This window comes from Pleurodeles waltl, chromosome 4_2 (assembly GCF_031143425.1).
Source record: "Pleurodeles waltl isolate 20211129_DDA chromosome 4_2, aPleWal1.hap1.20221129, whole genome shotgun sequence".
NCBI lineage: Eukaryota > Metazoa > Chordata > Amphibia > Caudata > Salamandridae > Pleurodeles > Pleurodeles waltl.
The window spans coordinates 306,422,491-306,444,480 of NC_090443.1; the positions used below are offsets into that span (position 1 = coordinate 306,422,491).

The following is a 21,990-nucleotide window of genomic DNA, read 5'->3' on the forward strand; positions in this document are numbered from 1 at the left end:
TGATTCCACACTGACAGCCCTCAGTGGCCGCTTAATCTCATTAAGGATTCTGAGAAGATCGCCCCAGTACGGAAGAAACTACACTGGCTGCCCCTCGAGATCCTATCTTTTGTTCAAGACCAGCGAATTCACATACAGGGATATCAGAAATTATACCCTTGCATACCTAGCCAAGAAACCAACCACCTAAGGCAGATAGTGTCATATCAGGAGTTAGGGTATAGCCAAGCTGAGGACAAAGTGCAAGAGAAGGCAAGCCGTCTCATTCTACGCACCAAGGATCTAGAACATCTCAATCATTATCTGATCTGATAATACACTTCTGTAGTTCAGGAATAAACTGGATACCACTTTCTTAAGGTAGCAGTATTGCCCTGCATAATAGGAACTTACTTGTTACCCACCGTTTGTAAAAAAAAAAAAAAAAAAAAAAAATCTTGAATCATACCTTGGGCTATTGTCTGTTGGTTAGCTTCCCAGGTGGGTTATGCTCTATAAGTACCACTATTTACGTGCTTACATACACAAGGTGTACATTTGTGGAGGGCAATATCAAATGAGTGATCTTTTGACAAATAACATATTAGTATTGGTACCCAACTCAGCAGGACTCATTTGATCAACATTAGCAGGACTGAAAACTGAGTAAATCTGCCAGCATTTGAAATTTTGTCCATGGGGGTGTTAGCACTGGATGCGTTAGTACATTAAGCCACCGGCCATCACTTAATACAATAATTATGACAAATTAAAAATCCTGTACCTGAAATATATATATATGTATGTATGTATGTATGTATATATATATATAATAATAATTTTGCAGTTTGGCTATGAACTGCTTCATGCAGAAAGCATTGTATACAATACTACACAGAGGTGGCGCTGTCATCACTTGCTCTTTCCCTTGCTCCCCCTCCTTATGTTGTTTCACTGTATTTTCATGTGCCTCTTCCTGACCCACTTTTGCTAGTGTTATCTCTCTCCCTTGCCTTTTCTGGTCCGCTCCATGCTGTTAGCATTTATTGGCTTTGCCAGTGCTGGATATTATTAAACTGTGCTGGCTTGAGCAAAGCCATTGGCAATATCCGACCATGTTAAAAGTATAGAAAAGTTTGTTTTCTGTACTTTTAAGATCACCACTACATTGCATTGTCACGTTGTGTCATGTAACATGGTGGCTATCTTGAAAGTATAGAAAACATTGCTTTCAATTCTTGCAAAATGGTCACTGCTTTATGTGATATATATGCAACACATGTTACATGAACTGCTTCATGCAGAAAGCATTGTATACAATACTACACAGAGGTGGCGCTGTCATCACTTGCTCTTTCCCTTGCTCCCCCTCCTTATGTTGTTCCACTGTATTTTCATGTGCCTCTTCCTGACCCACTTTTGCTAGTGTTATCTCTCTCCCTTGCCTTTTCTGGTCCGCTCCATGCTGTTAGCATTTATTGGCTTTGCCAGTGCTGGATATTATTAAACTGTGCTGGCTTGAGCAAAGCCATTGGCAATATCCGACCATGTTAAAAGTATAGAAAAGTTTGTTTTCTGTACTTTTAAGATCACCACTACATTGCATTGTCACGTTGTGTCATGTAACATGGTGGCTATCTTGAAAGTATAGAAAACATTGCTTTCAATTCTTGCAAAATGGTCACTGCTTTATGTGATATATATGCAACACATGTTACATGGCGCAGCAACTGTTGTGATTGTTTTCTGCATTTCTAACGTAGCCGGTCGCCAATATTGGCTTTTAGGTTTGGCAACCCCAAAGCAATTGGTTTTACCAATGTTTCAGAAAAACACAAAACATCAAGTAGAGAGCTTGCAGGTCTAGTAGTTTTGTTCCTGTACTTAGTTAACCTGTAGATTTTTAAAATCTATCTTTCTATTGAGTTATTCGTGCACAAGTCAACAGTTGGTCATTAGATTCTTTCTCGAAATATACATATCACACATCATGCATTGTAAAGATCCATACAATACATCAGTGAAAGGCTAACTTCAAATGGAAATTTATTCATACATTTAAGGGCTTATCAGAACAGATTTATACATCAATTATCAGTACAAATATTTATGCATTAGAGTATCCTTGGGGTAGTCATTACAGGCATCTTTATTTGGGTATTGGACAGTCACAACCTGTGGATATAGTGGCAGTTTGTTTATTTTTCAGTCCTTGCTTCTGAGGGTATCCATATGAGACTGATGTCAGGCAATTGGCACAGACAAGTGTGGTCTCCATACTTAGACTTATTTCTGCATATTTGGCCTCCTGAATGGTACCCTGTACTCCATATTTGCTCTTCGGAAGAACACACGCTACTTCAGGTACAACTCCCTAATTGAGCATACAAGGTGATGATGCACCAGAAGTTTGAACTATTATGTTGCCATTCTTTTTTCTGCACCGAATGCCTCACACTCCTACACTCCCTGTGTTTGTGAAATTAATTTAGAATCTTTGAAGTCATCATTTGAGCATCCCTAAAGACCGGCTTCCTAGATTGATGACCTCCAGAACTCCAGCTCTCACCCAGCGTGCTGCCTCAGGATTTCTCTAGCAACATCATACTAATTCACAATTGAGTGCATTAACAGTAAGTTGCCACCCACATCATGTGCTGCTCTTCTAGGTCTTATAAATCATGGTTCGACTTTTCGATTAACTTGGGAAGAGCTTACTCCACAAGAGGCATTTGTGTCATGTGTTAATGGCATACCACCTAGCTCGTCCACATTATCATGTATAAATATCTTGAGTATGTACCCTCCTTACCTCTTCCTTTTTACTCGGGTGTTACGTTTACTAAAGTTTCCAGCTTTGCCCATGTTTCGGCTGTAACTCTAGGCGTCCTTCTCAGGTATAATTTGGGATACTGAGAGGCACTGGGGTAGTGTGCATATGTTTTCCAGTATGTGATCTCGTTACTCCCTCTGGTCAGGACTCCCTAGCTTATTTTGGAGCTATCCCTTCATGCCCTTTTGACCAGGGTTGGCACTGAATAGAAGAGGGTATCCTGTAGACTTAAGTTGATATTTGGCTCTGTTCCTCTTTCTGGCCAGAACTACATAGCTGTACTTTAGCCATGCCATGGTGCTATTGACAAGTGTCAGTACCAAATGACTGGATGTGTACAAAATTGCAGTCTTGGTGCTTAGCACAGAGACAACAGTTCTCCTGTGCCTTGCAAAATGCTTTTTTGTCTTCCACTTTTTTTTCTGTCTAGTTACAGTTGTGTGCTGTATCCCTCAGTTAAAGTGTGCCCCAACCCTACTCCCCCTTGACTGCGCTTTCATAAAGAAAAGGAAATCTAAAATGCCAGTGACCTTCTTTTTTTAATGCTAGGTGATGTTGCATGTGGTTGCCTGACATTTTTGAAGAGAGGTGATGGAAGCAGTTTGTAGTTCCTTGCTACTGATATTTTTATGGCTTTTGGTGTAGACTGTCATGTAAATGGTAATGATGTGTGTTCTTGTTTTCTCCTTCACTTTTGCCTAGGGGCCAAGCGTGTGCTAGAACTGGACGGGTTCTTCGGGGACAAGGGGAAGGCGCACTTCCGCAACACCATTGGGCACAGTGCTGACTTTTCGCTAGGTGAAGCTCTTTGGGTCTGCTCTAATCTTTTCAGTGACGTAAAGTTGAAGATGAGCCACAAGCGCCTGATGATTTTTACCAATCAGGACCATCCCCATGTCTCTGATCCTGCCAAGGCAAAGGCAGCTCGCACCAAGGCCAGCGACTTGCGGGAGACAGGTGAGAGTTGGACATACTCCTTAGTAATATGCACCTCTGAGGACAAGGGGGAAACGGAGACATGCAAGAACTAGGCGAGATCATACACCCTCCCTTTGTACACGGAAAGCTTTGTACATTTCCAGGAAAGAACAGGGGGCAGGAATCACAAAACCACTTAAGAACGTCCAGGGAATCACATCCAGACAGGTATTGCAGTGTGATGGTGCAAGATCTTCACCCACTCACAGAATAGCCTGCAGGCATGTGAACCATTGCTAGTGGATGATGAGTGAAACCTGCAGTGCCCACAATAATGCTTTTCTATGCATATCCAAGAGATCACAGTGAGGCAGCCGAGAAACGCTGCACTTTTTGTAGATCCAGGAGAGCGAAGGCAGAACAAGGACCAGAAGAAGCGAGATGAGAACCTGTCCTTTGCATCTACACATGGCTGGGTTTCCTACACATACATGATTTGCTCCCTGAGTAACCTGGTGAAAATTACTCTTAATGAAATTAATTTACATACCTAGAGTATCACTGGGGGACAGGAATTTGGATGAGAACCTTCCAGAGACTTAAAAGAACCTGTTTACCTGCATTGGTGTGCACATTCAAAGGAGGCAGAGCTAGGTATCACCACAGTGACACTTCTACACATAGTTTGTGGAACCTGAAACTGCCGCTCCGCAGGCGACAGTCTGACTTTGCATACATTAAGCTTTTTAGGGTTGAACATGTTACCTATGGTGAGAGGAGTTTGGAGTCGCATGTTGCCAGTCTCAGTGGTGTCAAAATGAAGAAAACTAATCTGACTATAAAGGTAATGCCATACAGGAACAAAATGCTACATTTGTGGTTGGGGGAAAGAAAATTGGGCTCGGCTACTGCTGGGGGCCCATGATATTTTAATCAATATGTTGAATGGCTTTATCAATGCCTGTTGTGAGGCGCATCATGTATGAGACCATATCATCCAGTCACCCTCTGGAACCTTCACCCCATTAGGTAGTGATGAGAAAAGAAGTGGAAGTGTGAGTTTTTGTCTGAGCTGCAATGTGCAGTGCCTCTAATGGAAGCCAAGCTATCTCCAGGGACTTGTTTCATCTAAGAAGGATTTGTACCATCTTTGTAGAGAGGTTGAATAGTGCGTAGAATTGGAATGGGGTTCACTTCTAAATTACTACATATTATGAGGAAATGAACACTGGGCTCTCACTGGATTTGGACCTTATTGGAATCCATGTTCCTGGGGTCAGACTGAAGGACAGGTGGCTGTGCTGCTGGTGGTAGTTCTGATAAATACAAACTTGAAGAACCTAACACTGGAGTTCCTGCACTGATATGTGAATGTGTGCAGTGGGTGAACTCTTGCTGTGTAGAATGTAGAGCTGTCAGGCTGTGAGTCAGCGTTTTGAACTATTTCTGTGACAGTAGCTTTGTGTAGTCAGGATTCAGAGTACCCAAAGCCATCCTGCTTTTCCCTTCAAGATTTGTGAAAGGAGGACAGTAGGAATGATTGCAGGGTGAGGCCCAGGAGAGCTGCTGAGTCCTATGATGATTCTTGTGCAGTGTGTGCTCCTGAAATAGGTGATGAGAAAGATGAAGGCAATACATAGACATTCTGTGCAATAAATCGCACCCAGCTGCCTCTAGGAATGCCTGCCCACTGTGAGGCGAAATTAATTTCTAGCCCCTGTTTGAGCGCAAGTGAAGCTAACTCAATTCCATCTCAGAAAAGATGCATGGAATTTGTAATGTATTTATTAATTTTAAAGACTAACCCGTACCTGGAAGACAGTTGATTAGGGGGAAATTTGGCCTGAAGCCTAATGTCTAGCATTGAAAGATTTGTAGACCTACGCGGATTGCAAAGCCCCAATTTTCTTGCAGGTAACTCTGTTACAGTAAAAAAAAAAAAAAATGAATGTGGTGGCAACAGCTCCGTTTAGCATTATGCCAGATTGTATCAACAGAAAAGTGTTTTTACCATTGTCCCGGTTCTGCCTCTTCAAAGAAAACAGCTCCACCCTGGGAACATTCAGACTTGATTCTTCTGTGAAAAGGCGCAGAGTAGTAACATAACCTGAATGAAGAGACTCTGTAGGAGCTTTATCAAGCCCGTGGGAAGTGAATGACCCTTCTGATCACGGATTACAACTCTTCCATTTAGAGCTGATGGGTCAGTAATAGGGTTAGTGTCAGAGTGATTCCCCTGTAGGATGTTTCACACTCGCATGAGATTTAGGCCACACACTTATTCAAGGCCTCAACCCACAAAACAGCCATCCAAGTCCCAGTATTGCGGGTGGATCCTTATCCTTCATGGGACGACGCTGTTCAGACCCTGATGTAGCACTATACACCTTGGTCCTGTAACATAATTCTGTTGTCTGGTGCTTCATAGACCATCCCTGTTTCTAGCATACTTTAGCCCAGCAACTGTCGCATGCGACTCTATAAAGAGAGAAGACTCTCCTAAATTACATTTACCCAAACAGTAGACTGAGGTAGGGCCTATTGCTGATTCATTTTGGTGGCATTAAACGCACACCCTAAGCAGCTTTCACGTTGGAGGAAAATATGGATGAAAAGACAAAACAGTATTTGGCATATAACTGAAGTGCCTTCCCTGTCACTGATGGGCTTAGGCACTCAGTAACTCATCTTACTAGCACTCACTCATTCGTCTTTGCACTCATGCATTCATCTATCCACGCACTGACTTACTTTTACCCACTCATTCATCTTCAGTAAAACACATAAACTCGGCAAGCATTTGCAAGATAAATTAAAAAAAAAAAATCATTTAACATACCAGCGAGTGCTATTCTTGGAGTGGTATTGTGCATAGTGTAAAGCAGGCAATGTTAGATATGGGGCATGTACTTAAGTACTGTTATTTATTTTCAGAACAAAAAGCCTTCCCCGACCTGTTAGGTGGCTTGTTTCATCATTGATAACCCTGTGCTAACATATTGTCTAACTTTGAGCAAGAGTTTCTTTTTTTTTCAGTAAAATACACACCTCTGCCAAATAAAAATTGGAGGACACATGTCCTTGCTTTCTCTTCTCCCTTTTCCCCTGTATTAATATGATGACGTGCACAGTGTATGCACAATGTAATAACAGTCTACCATTAAAGACCTGTTGGCTTTAACATATGCTTTGCACAATAATCATCTCCGGTCAATTGCTTTTATCATAACGTTTCTTTGATCAGACCTGTGCCATCTGCCATTAATTTTCCCAGTGTACCGATCAGGCCTGTATCATTGGTTTGTCATCCTAGCAAACCCAGGCCTACTGTATTGAGCATAGATTTCCCGATAACAAGATAACCATCGAACACCTAGCCTTAAAAATACATTTGGCCAAAAAATATGCTGATCTTCTAAGAGGGTCTAACTGACTAAATGTTGGGAATACAGGGAGTGCAGAATTATTAGGCAAGTTGTATTTTTGAGGATTAATTTTATTATTGAACAACAACCATGTTCTCAATGAACCCAAAAAACTCATTAATATCAAAACTGAATATTTTTGGAAGTAGTTTTTAGTTTGTTTTTAGTTTTAGCTATGTTAGGGGGATATCTGTGTGTGCAGGTGACTATCACTGTGCATAATTATTAGGCAACTTAACAAAAAAAAATATATACCCATTTCAATTATTTATCATTACCAGTGAAACCAATATAACATCTCAACATTCACAAATATACATTTCTGACATTCAAAAACAAAACAAAAACAAATCAGTGACCAATATAGCCACCTTTCTTTGCAAGGACACTCAAAAGCCTGCCATCCATGGATTCTGTCAGTGTTTTGATCTGTTCACCATCAACATTGCGTGCAGCAGCAACCACAGCCTCCCAGACACTGTTCAGAGAGGTGTACTGTTTTCCCTCCTTGTAAATCTCACATTTGATGATGGACCACAGGTTCTCAATGGGGTTCAGATCAGGTGAACAAGGAGGCCATGTCATTAGATTTCCTTCTTTTATACCCTTTCTTGCCAGCCACGCTGTGGAGTACTTGGACGCGTGTGATGGAGCATTGTCCTGCATGAAAATCATGTTTTTCTTGAAGGATGCAGACTTCTTCCTGTACCACTGCTTGAAGAAGGTGTCTTCCAGGAACTGGCAGTAGGACTGGGAGTTGAGCTTGACTCCATCCTCAACCCGAAAAGGCCCTACAAGCTCATCTTTGATGATACCAGCCCAAACCAGTACTCCACCTCCACCTTGCTGGCGTCTGAGTCGGACTGGAGCTCTCTGCCCTTTACCAATCCAGCCACGGGCCCATCCATCTGGCCCATCAAGACTCACTCTCATTTCATCAGTCCATAAAACCTTAGAAAAATCAGTCTTGAGATATTTCTTGGCCCAGTCTTGACGTTTCAGCTTGTGTGTCTTGTTCAGTGGTGGTCGTCTTTCAGCCTTTCTTACCTTGGCCATGTCTCTGAGTATTGCACACCTTGTGCTTTTGGGCACTCCAGTGATGTTGCAGCTCTGAAATATGGCCAAACTGGTGGCAAGTGGCATCGTGGCAGCTGCACGCTTGACTTTTCTCAGTTCATGGGCAGTTATTTTGCGCCTTGGTTTTTCCACACGCTTCTTGCGACCCTGTTGACTATTTTGAATGAAACGCTTGATTGTTCGATGATCACGCTTCAGAAGCTTTGCAATTTTAAGAGTGCTGTATCCCTCTGCAAGATATCTCACTATTTTTGACTTTTCTGAGCCTGTCAAGTCCTTCTTTTGACCCATTTTGCCAAAGGAAAGGAAGTTGCCTAATAATTATGCACACCTGATATAGGGTGTTGATGTCATTAGACCACACCCCTTCTCATTACAGAGATGCACATCACCTAATATGCTTAATTGGTAGTAGGCTTTCGAGCCTATACAGCTTGGAGTAAGACAACATGCATAAAGAGGATGATGTGGTCAAAATACTCATTTGCCTAATAATTCTGCACTCCCTGTAGAAGGTTTGCACTGAGGAGGAAGCAATACTAACCCGTTTGCCTTGTACAATAATCTAGGAGCTGCCATATAATAAAATACCCATTTACCATTGCGTAATACCAGTCCACCCCTAAAGGCATGTAGGCTTTAACATTTGCTTCTCACAGTGAATAAGCCAGACATACTGCCTTTGTGGTAACATTTCATAATAAACAGATCAGGCCTAAGGCTTCTGACAAGGACAGGATTATTGTGTTTGTCATCATAACTAATCTTGGCCTCCTGTATTGAGCATAAGCATTCCCACAAGTGTTGAGAAATGCAGTGATATTAAAGATGTGTACAAAATTACAGTTTGTAGATCACTATACAACCCAAGCTAAAAGGGCCCAAAGTGAATTCTAAGTGCAAATGTTATACCGGAAGATTTGTCAGAGAGGTTAACTAGTGCCAAATTATTTGTCCATTACGGTAATCTGTGACCTTCCATATAATAAAATACTTGCCTACAGGCTTCATCACACTGTAGTAATAACAATCCATCCTTAAAGGCCATATGAGTTTCACAATCAAGTCAGACTGCCTTTGTCGTAACTTTTCATAATAAATAGATCGGACCTATGGCATCTGACATTTCGCCCCAAGAACCAAGCCATGTCTAAAGGTTTTAGCAGTGGCATGCTAGCTTAACCAACTCAGGCTCATTGCTGTGAGCATTAGCCTTCCCACCAGGCAGCCATTGTGCACTAAATCATAAAATTACATGTGAATTCAGAACTTAATTTGGCAAAAAAATATATAGTCTGGACTAAGTTTTCCCACAAGTACAAATTTTCAGTCCCTGGGGTTTCAGGGTGAGTAATCAAGTCCTAAAGAACAGTACAGAAATCTGTGAGGTTTATTTTTATAAAATTTGTATTTAAGCACTATATCATAGTCTAATAAAAATCCACACTTAAAGAACTACTGCCTTTAGCATATGCCTTTCATGGTAAATAAGTCAGACCTCTGTTGCCTTAGTGGTAACATTTCATAATAAATAGAACAGTCTTGATAAATCGCTCATTACTGTAACCAACGCAAGTCTACTGTAATGAACATGACGACCTTTACCAAAGGGGAAAATGTGCAATACATGCACTCTTTTTTCAGTAAAATACACACCTCTGCCAAATTTAAACTTGTAGTGAGGAAGATTCACATGTGGGTGATTCCTAAGCCTGTTAGTAATGCTTCCTATACCACCTTTTCTGGTTCTCATTTAAGGTCTAAGTCCAGCTGCACTGTCACGTCAGTCCTTAAAAAACTGTCAGCTAAGTTCCAAGCACACACAGAGTGAAGGGGAACAAAAACATATGAAATTACGAAAAAGCCTTCCGTGTAGAGTAGGTTTTATTCCACATTATCTGGCATAATACTAAATCAAGTTGGTTTCGCAGCTGCGTTGTGGGAAAGGATGTGGCTGCACGTCTTTGATGTGTACATCTGTGTTTGTAATTGTAAATTGTATTTTCTTTAACGCTTACTACCCCTGACAGGGTCCTGAAGCGCTTTGCTGTGAGTAGCACCCTACCCTGGAGCCCAAGATTAGCGGTTAATAGTAATTTTAGTATATTTGGCTTCCTTTTTGCATTCGTCGTGTTAGGTTTGTGCGCTTGATTTCTTGTGTGCTTAGTAGACTTTAAATTAGGAATAGAATGATGGGACTGGATTTGAAAGGGTAGGTCGTTGTTTTTGTAAGTAGAGGCTGTGTGTGGCTGTTAGTTGTGTGATATGGATAAAAAAGGAGGAGACAGTTGAGAAGGATAATAGAATAATTTGGGGTGAGTTAGAGGGGAGGGATTGGACAGAGGTTGAAAGGAGGGATTTTTGTATCAGCTGAAAGTTTAGTGTTAGGTGCAGAAATGACAAGGGGTTATTCAGGTGGTACCTGCAGGGCACTCCATTCTTTTCCAGGAAAACACATAATGGCCCTACATTGAGGCCCTGGCTGTGTCCATTGATGATGAATATTTTAGTAGGTGAGATCACAGATTACCCACAGTGCCTACTGTGGTGCTTCCTGGTTTGAATACTTTTAACCTGAAAGTCAAATACTGGAAGGATCTACATTAAAAAAAATAATCACCAGACTGAGTTGAAAATGAGGAGGCTAAGGTGGCCTTTTTGGCTACTAAATAATCTGAAGATATTGGATGTGCAAAAGGAAGTCCTAGCTTCCACTGTAGGACTTCACTGTTCTCTGTAGAACTGATACACTGTGTATGTTGTACCTAGCCTGTTAGCCTCTGCGATACTAGCCATTAATCTACACCAGAACTAGACTCATGAACAGATTAATAAAATGTGAACTGTTGGGGAGTGGCTGAGGCGTCAAGATGGCGGTCGCACTTTAGTAGTGCTCTGGACCCCTCTATCATCTGTCTTTGATAGTGCCCATTTCGCCCTGGACCCATACATGTTCAGGGTACTACTCAGATGCCAGAGCAGTGATCAGCCCAGAAAACAAGCAAGCGGTGACTCGTGGGACACTGATTCCTGGAGGAACGGGCCGCTCTACAAAATGGCGGCCGCGGTCGGGCATGACTGGAAAATCGATCAGCCGGCGAGTGTGCAGGAACTTCGGCGAGCCCCATCGGAGGTGCAGTACACATAGACTTATTCAACCGCCTCAGTGAGTGACCAGGGAGCGGCACCACCTCCAGAGAAGCAGGGACCAGTACGGAGCTGAAACCAAAGGGAATCTGGTACTGAGGAGGCAGGGGACTGGGCCGGAAGCCGGTGCCTCCAGGAGCTGGCCGTAGAAGGCGGGCTAAGGCGGTGGAGCTCTGGCTCGGAGTGCGACTGAGAGGGGGCACAGGACCGGGTGGTGTGCCCTGGGTGTAGGCCCCCCTGGGGCAAGCACCATACCTCCGCTTCAGGTCCGGATGGCCCCCACCCCTCCCCTCCCTGCAGGAACACATATGGGCAGTGGTGGCACCATGGAGAGGGCCTGGTGCCTGTTTCCGTCTACTGACCTGCACCAAGTATAGTGGCTAACGGAGAGCAGGGAGGGCACGCAACCTCGGAGACACTTGCGGCCTACCACCCTCCACACAAACAAAGTCACGAGCCGGATCGGAGCTGCATAGGTGACACTGATGACAGATAGGGGAGGGACATGACCCACGGTCGCTCGATGTTGACCAGGCTGTAATTATAACCCGCCAGAGGGCCGCAGCAGCCCAAGAGACTCAGGTAACATGCTTTCCTTAAAGCAAGTGCAATTTTCCCGTGCCTCAGGCTGGAGTGTCCATGGCTCTTGTGCGACACAAACACAGCACCTAGTTGGTGAGCCCACACAGATTTAACCAAATCCTTACTACAGTGGTTGTGGCCAAATACTGGGAATGCTACAATGGGCAAGGACAAACCGGCCCAGTCTACCTCAGTGCAAAATGCATGGAACAGTTTAATATGCAGGAGCCTTGGGATCAGGTGGGAAATCCTTGCCCACGGCAGACCTGGCTACCATTTTTCAGGCTATTCATACCTCCCAAACAGCGATAGAGTCAAAAAATTGGGGCGGTCTGAGATGATGTGGCACTAGTGTGCCAAGACCTCCACAACCCAACTGCAAGGATCACGGAATCTAGAATATCCAACGTGGAAGACAAAGTGAATGTCCTTATATCGCAAGTGTCCAAGCTGCTAGTTCGGAAGTGAGAGTTTCATCGCAGAGCAGAAGACGCTGAAGGCGTAATAACATCCATGTCATAGGCATTCCTGAGAATACAGCGGCCTCATCCTTGGCAATCTTTTTGGAAGACTGATTTAAAACATGGGTCCTGCTGGATCGCCTCACACTCTAGTTTGCAATCGAGCGATCTCATAGGGCTCTACAAGCTAGACCTCCCCCTGGATCCCTGCCATGGCCAGTTATACTCCGGTTCTTTAACTACAAAGATAGGGACGTGATGCTACAGGAGGCCCGTGCTAAAGGTGAGTTGAGCTGCGACGGAGCAAAGGTTCTCATATTCCCAGACTACACAAGAGAAACCCAGCTACAGTGTAGATCCTATGCAGAAGTTAAGCAGAAGTTGACGGCAGTGGAGGTACCTTTATCGGCTTCTGTTTCCAGCTAGACTCAGAGTGGTTCATGACAACAAAACTATTTTTTTGATATCTCCACAGTGGGATGGACATGGCTAACTGAGGAGATCCCATTGGGCCCCTTTGGCCGTGGCTCCCACGGGACCGTGTGGCGCCAACACAGGATAACCAACTACTGCGTCCCAAAATCAACAGTAGCCTATGTGTTTTAAGAGGCGCAGAACTCAGCACAGGTCTCTGTCCAGCTCCCCCGTGGTCCACTTGCGGGGACAGGGAGCCACTCAATTGACACCACTTGAGCAACCAGCAATCACCCACAATGGCAGTGCGGCGACAGAGCCGCCGGTAAGGGGGCTGACACCTGAGCGCCTAGGTATCCCTTACAACTCTGACGTGTTCAGCAGTCCGGCATTGTGACATTTCCAATATGAGATGGAGGGGGAAAGGGCGAGTAAAAATATATCATTTATTCACCCGTTGTTATGTAACTGCCTATCAACGAATGTTCTTTAATCCTGATTTATGGAGGGGTCCACCACTGCCCATTACATTGGGGTTAAAGACTTAAAGACTGTTTTATAAGGGCGATAGATGCTTCTGGGGGGAAGTATGGGGTGGTGCGAGAGTTTGGGGGGTCTGGGAGTTTGCGCCATGCTGTGTGGGGCCTGTTGTCAAGACCAATATTTGTTTGTTACTTTTACTAAATACACAGGGATTTAGGCATACGCTACTGTGGAATAGGTTCTATTGTAAATATCACAGCAATAATCCCACTCCTGTGGTCAAGGATCGAGGAGGTGCTAAGACAGGCCCCTAGGGGGGAGCGTGACAAACATGCACAGATACGATAGGTCCGATTTAAGTTATTTCATGGAACGTTAATGGTCTTCTAGATAAGATCAAGCGTACGGCGGTACTTGCATACGTCCACTGCCAATGACCTGATATGCTCCTGCTACAAGAGATACATCTTCTCAGGGACCGTTGTCCTTTTTTTGGCTCGTAGGGGCTTTGACAGGGTTTACCTTGCTGGGTGTGTTCATGGATCAAGTTGGGTAGCTATAATGCTTCACTCATCCATGGTTGTTACTCAGGTACAGCAAGATCAGCAAGAGTGGTATGTGGTCCTGACGGGGAGAGTGGAGGGACTCCCTGTCAACGTTGTAAGTGTTATGTCCCTTCGGCGGCCGTACGCATTGTTCTGCACGACCTCATCAAACTGCTCCTAGACTTGCCCCAAGGGATCACTATTCTGGGGGGAGACTTTAACGTCCCCCCCAGTCCATAGGCAGACCTCAGCCTCTGGATTGACGAGTTGGCTGGCGTCACAGGGGCTATGTGACGCATGGAGAATTTGACATCCACCACGCCGTCAGTTTACACATACATCAGCAGCACACTGTTCACAATCTAGAATAGACCTTGTTTTATTACCTGCTACAGACTGCCACCACCTCACACACATTGAGATCCTCCCAAGGTATATATCAGACCATGCGCCACTCGGGTTTGTAATGGGGTCAGCCCAGGTGGCGGTCCACCCAGTGTGGCAGATGAATGCATGGTATCTGCGGTACAAACCCCATACCCAACAATTGCAAAAAAACAACTCAGGAATACTTTGTTCTTATTCTTAACAAGGGCTCAGTTTCATCAGTGGGTAGTCTCTGGGGGGGGGGTGTGGGGGGGGTTGAGCAAAGTGGTGGTGCGTGGCATGGCTAAGGGCCTCATCCACTCTTAGGAAAAGTCCCAGACACTACACACTACCCAACTGGAAGCCCGAGCCATCCAGCTGGAAACAAAACAATCTACACAACCTAGTGACAAGGTAGCCCAGCAACTCTTGCTTATACGGGAAGAGATACGTGATCCCTTTTTAGAAGTGGCTAAACACCTTTGGTGTGCGGCTAATGCCAGGGTATGTGGGAGGGCGAACAAAAATGGGAAATTGCTCTACTGGTTAGCCTCGCACCACCAATTGTCTATAATTATCCCTGAAATCATTAACACACGCAGAGAAACGGTTACCAAGCTGCAATATGTATCAGATACGTTAGCTTTCTATTACGAGGTACTCTACAGCACCTCCCCGACGATTAACCCGGACTACACCCGTCAATTCTTAAGACATTCCCCTCTTCGAACTGTCCCATGCAGAAGCAGCCATACTAGGCGAACCCATAACAAGTGAGGAAATAAACAAGGCAATTTCTTCACTGGGAACTGAAAAGACTCCTGGACCTGATGGGTCTCCATCAGAATACTCTAAAGTGTTTCGGGATGACCTGACGCCACACCTTAAGGCCTTCTTTGATGAGGTTGACCAACTGGGCTCCTTTCTAGAGGGGTTGGATATGGCCACTATAGTGGTGCTTCCCAAAACTCAACCACCTTCGCGGTCATGTGCTGACTACAGGCCCATCTCCCTTATAAACAGTGAAGTGAAGATTTATGTCACGATTCTTGCATCTCGTCTTAAGAGTGTCCTGCCATGACTGATCCAGTAGGACCACTGTGGATTTATGACCAATTGAAGCATATGGCACTGTGTTAGTCGTCTTCATGTGGCCTTAACATGGCATCACCAATTGCCCCACGACTTGGCACTTTATTGATTTTGAGAAGGCTTTTGATACCATGGACTTGGGGTTTGTACTCCTTGTGCTGGGACGTGCTGGCTTGGGATCCCAATTTTGTTGATTGGTTCACCCCTTATACACTAACCCAAGGGCCTTCTCTGTCCACGGGGAACGCGTCAGCGCTGCCCCCGGCCCCTCTTCTTTTTGCCCTGGCCATTGAGCCTCTAGCACAACTGATTAGAATAGATCCACTGTATCAGGGTTGGAATTGGGGAAATGCATACGAAGAGCATGTGGCTCTCTATGCTGATGATTTCTTGCTATATATGACGGAACCCAGAGACTCTGGCTTGAGAAGTTTTCACCTTCTGCGCTGCTATGAGGAGACATCGGGGCTCAGAATGAACCTCGCCAAATCGATGCTGGTGCCCTTGGTGCCATCCCGGGCCTACTATGACTGGCAGGAGGTAGTGCCTATCCGTTTAGCATGGTCTCTAAACCTCACGCCACTGATGTCTCGAGCCAACGCAGACGTACAGCGATGGCAAACACTGCCACTAAACGTCTTGGGCCGTGTGGCACTGTATAAAATGATGATACTGCTGTGTACTTCAGAATTTCCTGTACCTGATCCCACGCTCCTGGTTCCATACACTACACAGAACATCAACCTAATTTCTCTGGTGTGGCTCGAGACATCGAATTGCGTTGCAACATTGTCAGAGGGGGGCTATGATGGGGAGATGGGCATGGCCAACCCTTATCTATACTATTAAGCGACACAGCTCTTGGTTGTTCGTGACTGGTTTAATGGGGGTTGGGCCGATGTGGCATATCAACTTGAACAAGCTTCACTTAGCGTCCCACAAGTTTTAGACCTTGTCTATGGATCCCCTGTTCCTCGCAAGATGGATCCAGTGACTAGAGCCGTCTTTCTTGTCTGGCGTGCGGCCCTACAACATACATGTTGGGACAATGTCATCACCCAGCTGACCCCCTTCTGGCAAGGCATGTGGCTAAAAGAATCGACTACCATAAGTGGGTTCAGGAGATTGGACTTGTTGGGTATTTCACAGTTGGGCGATGTGTGGCGAGGGGGATCAGTGCGGTCCTTTCAGGACTGAGTACCAACTTTCCCATACGCAATTTTACAAATACCTCCAGCTTTGCCATGCCCTGAATGTGCATCTGTCTCACACTGACACATTATCTGAATACAGTCCACTAGAGGCCAAACTACTTATTGGGGCTTTGGGGAAAAAAGGGTGTCTCAAATTTACAAAATGTTAATTCATCTTGCCCTGGGCGATCTAGACCATCTCGGGGCTAAATGGGAGGGATGGCTGAGCCCTCTTGAGGAGACAGACGTGCAAGACTCACTGATGGTGCCAAGACTCACTGATGGTGTATCGTCTAGACTGCGATTGGTACAAATGTACTTTCTATATGGTTCGTACCTCTCTCCTCTGTGGTTGTATCGAGGGGGTCTCCGTTCCAATTCCTGCTGTCCCAGGTGCTCAGAAGAATCTGCAGATTTCTTTCACATGGTCTGGAAATGCCCCCACATAGTTCATTACTGGTGAAAGATATTCCTTGAGCTTAATGCGGTGATGGGACGGAAGCAGCAGATGTCCCTAAGGTTGGTCTTATTAGGTACAATGGAGGAAATGGAAGGCTCGAGGGCAGATCGAACATTTGTAGGAACTGCCCTGATGGTGGCAAAAAGAGACATTGCAGCCACTTGGAATTCCACTACTGCTCTGTCCCTTCGGAAATGGAAACTTGGGTTGATTGGTGTGCAAGTCAGGGAAAATCAGTTTTTGAGGTCAGGGGATGCCCCCATAAACATACAGAGGTGTGGGGGAAATGGTTGGCTCGCCTCCTGTGAACAATTAGGGGTGTGAAGTATTTGTTGTGTAACAGTAATAAGTCAAATGTGCACTTGGATGCTGTACTGAAGAATTCCCTGCTGCCTTTATGTTGTTTCTTTTATGCTGACAACAAAAGGGTCTACCAGTGTATTCCCTTTTCTCTTCTTTCTTTCTCTCATAAAACCAATATATATATATATTTTTTATAAATGTGAACTATTTGTTGGGTGGGTGGTGGGCTCTCCATATGTCACTATAATCTTTCCTATGCGTGATGTGTGTGATTGGGTCCTTGGAGCCTGCTGGGATCTGTCCACATTACATTTCAACATTTTGTTCGTTTTTGCCCCAAAACGCAGGCCTTACTTGCAGTGTAGTGCATGTGTTTTGTACCTCATTGAAGAATTTAGGAGTCCATGTTCTGGTCATGTACGTTGACTAGGGATGACTTCAAGCATATATAGGCAACTCAGTAATGTATCATTCCTGGGTATCTGCACAGTTGAAAATTAAGGCAGTTAAGGTCACTAGTCCTCTAGAATGTTTGCTATGGTGGAAATAGTCTCCTTATGCCCCTAGTTTAACAGTTGGTCTGTGTGGTAAAGTGCAAATGGATTTCCTGTAGCATTGCTGTATCTGTTTGTCTAAGTACTTGAGGACATGTCTCGTGTTTTTCGGGGTTGTTGACGTAAACATTCCAGCTTAACAGTTTAATATTTTTTTCTGCTGGCAAGTCACATGTGGATTTAGTCTTGTGTTTGTGCCAACTGTTGTGTTTGTTGCAGTTACTTAAGAGTTAATCATAAACTGTACAGAAATCATACCTCCTTTTTGCCTCCCCTATTTTCACTGACCTCAAATGTCAGCCTGTTCTGTAGTGTTTTTTCCAGGTGAAGCAGTTTGATGATGGCCGTGTTCACATCAGTCTTCACCTTCGGTATTCTTATTCTTCAATGTCCATTCTGTATGTTCGCCAATTCTCCTCTTCATATGTTGAGTCAGAGAACGAGGGTATTGATTTTACTCTGCATCATTTCCAGTCCGGTTTTCATCTCCAGCAGAATGGGTTGTATTTCTGTCTTACCACTCCCCCTTGCTTCCTGTTGGGAGTCAACAATTCCCATTATGACCCCTTTCTTATTGATAGCCAGTTTTCATTCTTTTGAATTATCTGTGCCCGTTGTGAAATAGGTGAGTCAAAACTGCAGATATGAGTGCTTAAAATGAATTACTGTTTGGTGTGGACCTGTAACCAGCGTTCTGTAATTGTCCAGGAATTTGTATTTCTGCTGGGTCATTTTATGGTTATCTAATTGAATGGACTGATACTGTGCTTGGGGGTGGAAGGTTGTTTGCTCAAGTGTCTCTTGGTCACCACCCACAAGTTGTCTCCTCTACCCTTTCACATTTTGAGTTGTCCCTCGATAAGGGCGTTCTCAGAAATGGACTGAAGCCTGTGAAGAGCATGTGAAGATTAGATGTCCAATATTCACTCCGATAATACAAGTGTAAGAAATTCTCCTTTGCATAATGGGGGCGACTCTTGTCTGGCTCCTACCAGTTTGGTTTATTGTGGTGCAGTCTGTCTCTCTTGGTCATCAAAAAGCATAGTGTGGGTCTGTCTGGGTTATCTCTATTTGTGTTCACCCTGGGCAGCTAGATCAATTTGTTGTGTTGAGTGCCATCCTTCCATACGCCTAACAATCAGCTGTCAGTGCTGTCTGGTTGCATGTACAGTGGGTGCTCCACCCTCTGGATCATCTAGGTCTGGTTAGTGCACCATGACTCCCCACAACCTCACTCAGTTTACTGACTGCTCACCTCCTCTCTCTGGAGTACATTTGGTAGATTCAGCCAGATAGTGTTGTTTATTCTTGCTGGAGATCATGGCTTAGGCTGCCACAGACAGGGAACTTTGCACTATCAATTCGTCCAGTACCCTTTTATGTGAGGCTCCAAGATCTGTATGAAGGTATTGGTGGATTAACTTTGGCTTCTTCCTGAACTGATCCACAAGGACCAAAGGACCCATGCTGACTAAGTCAAACATTTGACAGTACTTGCACACTGGCACATCTAGTCAAAAAGGCCAAAGTGAAGAAATGTTAGGTCGCCCTAATTTCCCTAGATTCCAAGAAGGCTCTTCTCAGGGTGAGCTCGTAGTTTGTGTGGACAGTGATGCAAATTTGGTTATGTCAGTTGATTTGGCCTGGATGCAAGACTGTGTCAAAGTCTATCCTGATTCATTCTAGTTACAGACATACAGGGCAGGGATGCACTCTGTCACCTATTGTTTATTTGTCTTCGTAACCGCTGGCAGTCAAGTCTGCCAACACTAATAGATGGTTTCTGTTCAGAAACCTAATACTTCACTGCTTATAGATGAAGAGATGCTGGCTCTAATTGACCCGTTAAGATTTTCATCCCCATTGACTCTGTGTTTCTTCGGTACAGTGTTTGTTTTAAAATGAATATGGAGACTTAAGAACTGCTGTCTACTTTAACAAAGCCCTCCCCCATCTGAATTAATGAGTGTTGTGATAAATATTTTGGAATATATATTTGAGAGCCAGGATCAGCCATGGTTTATGCTTCAAACATACAAGCTCTGTTACAGACCATTTTGGAAGGAACTTTGTGTCCTGGGTGGGTTGGATTTCAAAACCTGCTTGTTGTAAGAATTCCAGACTGTCCATCTATGTCAGTGTACATAAGGGTGTCGGTAAGGAACTACAAGTGAACTTTGTGAGGTCCACATGGCAGAACAGACCATCTAGAATCTCTGCAAGTACCCTATGTGCTTCAAAGCCAAAGGGAATTTTGACCCATAGGCATTCATGACTGTTCTGGAGCTGTGAAACCCTATAAGCAGGGCGTCTGATTCTGATCAAATCCAGTAGACATTTTACATATATGGGTTAGGCTATTACAGGGTCCATGTGTGGTATGTCCACTGGTCCCAAAATCTTTATTTGTAGTCCGATTACCAGCACACTGTTAGATATTTGGGATTACACAGCTACTAAATGATGACTAACGATGTTCATGCCTTTCCAGATGCTACTTCACTTCATTGCAGGCTTTACCCCTGCAAGGGGGGGGGACTTCCTTTAATCTCTGGCAAGTTGCAGTCTAGCAGGTTTTTTCCTAGGTAGATAAATTATTTCAGAATTGTAAAAACAAAGAGTTCACTTTGAGTGGGGAGATCTAGAGGTTATCAGCTGTGATACTGGATAATGAACTTAAACATCAGAAAAGCAACCTCCAGATAAAGCACCCTGGTTGCATTCTTGATAACTAGATTAACAGTCTTGAAGGAATTGGTCATGGAACTGTACTGCCAGATCTTCATATCCCTGCCTAAACTAGCATGAAATACTGCCTAGATGGTTTTGAAATTTGTGCAGGGATATTGCCACGTTTACCTTAGAAACGGTGTGGTGATATTACCAGATATCATGTCACACTCCAATATATTGAATCTTTCTATTAAATGATGGAATGAAATATAGCTCCCCTACCAAGCTACATGGAATGCTCCCACTTATCAAGACTCATGTTTGTTTATGGAGTGTATGGGGATGTGGTGTGTATCTGGTGGTCATGTCCAATTATTCAAATGTATTATAAATAGGTCTGGTGGCTCTCAAAGCTATGATTGGTTTCTTGTGACAACTGGCCCTCTGATGCTAGTTCTAGGTCTCAGACCTGTTGATTAAGTAGGAATTAATTCTCAAACCTGGAAGGTGATATTCCAGCTCCTGCTAACATAAGACTGGTTGTGGCGAGGTGTAGGAAGAATGTGTTCTTCTACCATTGAAATGTGGTATGGTAACCAGTGGTGCAGACATCAGGTGAAGGACAGACGATTTTCTGAATTTATTGCTGTAAGCATTTGAGCACTTTAAAAGAAACAAGAGACTTGACTTGTCCTCCTAGACTGAGAGCTCTAGCTTGGTTTGATTGCACTGCATTTGTTTTCTTACTTTTTGCAGTGTACATGTTCACACCATCCTTTTTACCACCAGGAGCCCGAAGAATGTTCTGTAAATGCCAGATGTTCCTTCATGTTATATCTCATCTACTTACTTTTGATAAAGTGGGGGTGTTGTTTTTGTTTTGTTTTTTGCTGATGATTGTGAGTCCTCGACTCATTTTTGCTGTGGTCTTTATCTGTACTGTTCTGTACCAGTAGTACCGCAATATTCTTTTCAATATTGGCAGGTATCAATGACCCAACAAATTGAAATAAAATATGTTTTAAAAACAATCGGAAAATTCAGGGATAGGAAGTGAAAGCGAACCTTACTTGATTGTCTACTAACCTAGTCTGCTCATGCTAACCATTACAGGGGTCTTTGTCGACCTGATGCACTTGAGGAAGCCTGGCGGCTTTGACATCTCACTGTTCTATCGGGACATCATCAGTATGGATGAAGATGATGGCCAGGACCTGGGTGTGCAGTTTGAGGCTTCGGACAAGTTGGAGGACCTTCTGAAGAAGGTCCGGGCCAAAGAGACACAGAAGAGGGCCCTCTGCAGGTGGGTATTGAAACTTGCATGTCCACATGGGTTTGAGTGTGGATGATGCTAAAAGGGCTAGCTGCTTTGGAGAGACTCCATGAGAGGGGCAGGGTCCTATATCTTTGGTATGACCTATTGAGCATGGAAGAATGAATAACAGCTGTTAAGAGGCACTAGAGGGTACACGTTTGGCTAATCAT

At 44.1% G+C, this 21,990-nt stretch overlaps 1 protein-coding gene across 2 annotated transcripts in view; it reads left to right on the top strand.

Moving 5' to 3' along the window:
• Positions 1–21,990, top strand: part of XRCC6 (X-ray repair cross complementing 6) — a 153,390-nt gene that overhangs the window by 52,876 nt on the left and 78,524 nt on the right. For both annotated transcript variants that reach the window (XM_069231263.1, XM_069231262.1), the window contains exons 5-6: positions 3,515–3,769; positions 21,619–21,808. In XM_069231263.1, coding sequence (XP_069087364.1) covers positions 3,515–3,769; positions 21,619–21,808 — 445 coding nt within the window. The remainder of the gene's footprint in view (positions 1–3,514; positions 3,770–21,618; positions 21,809–21,990) is intronic.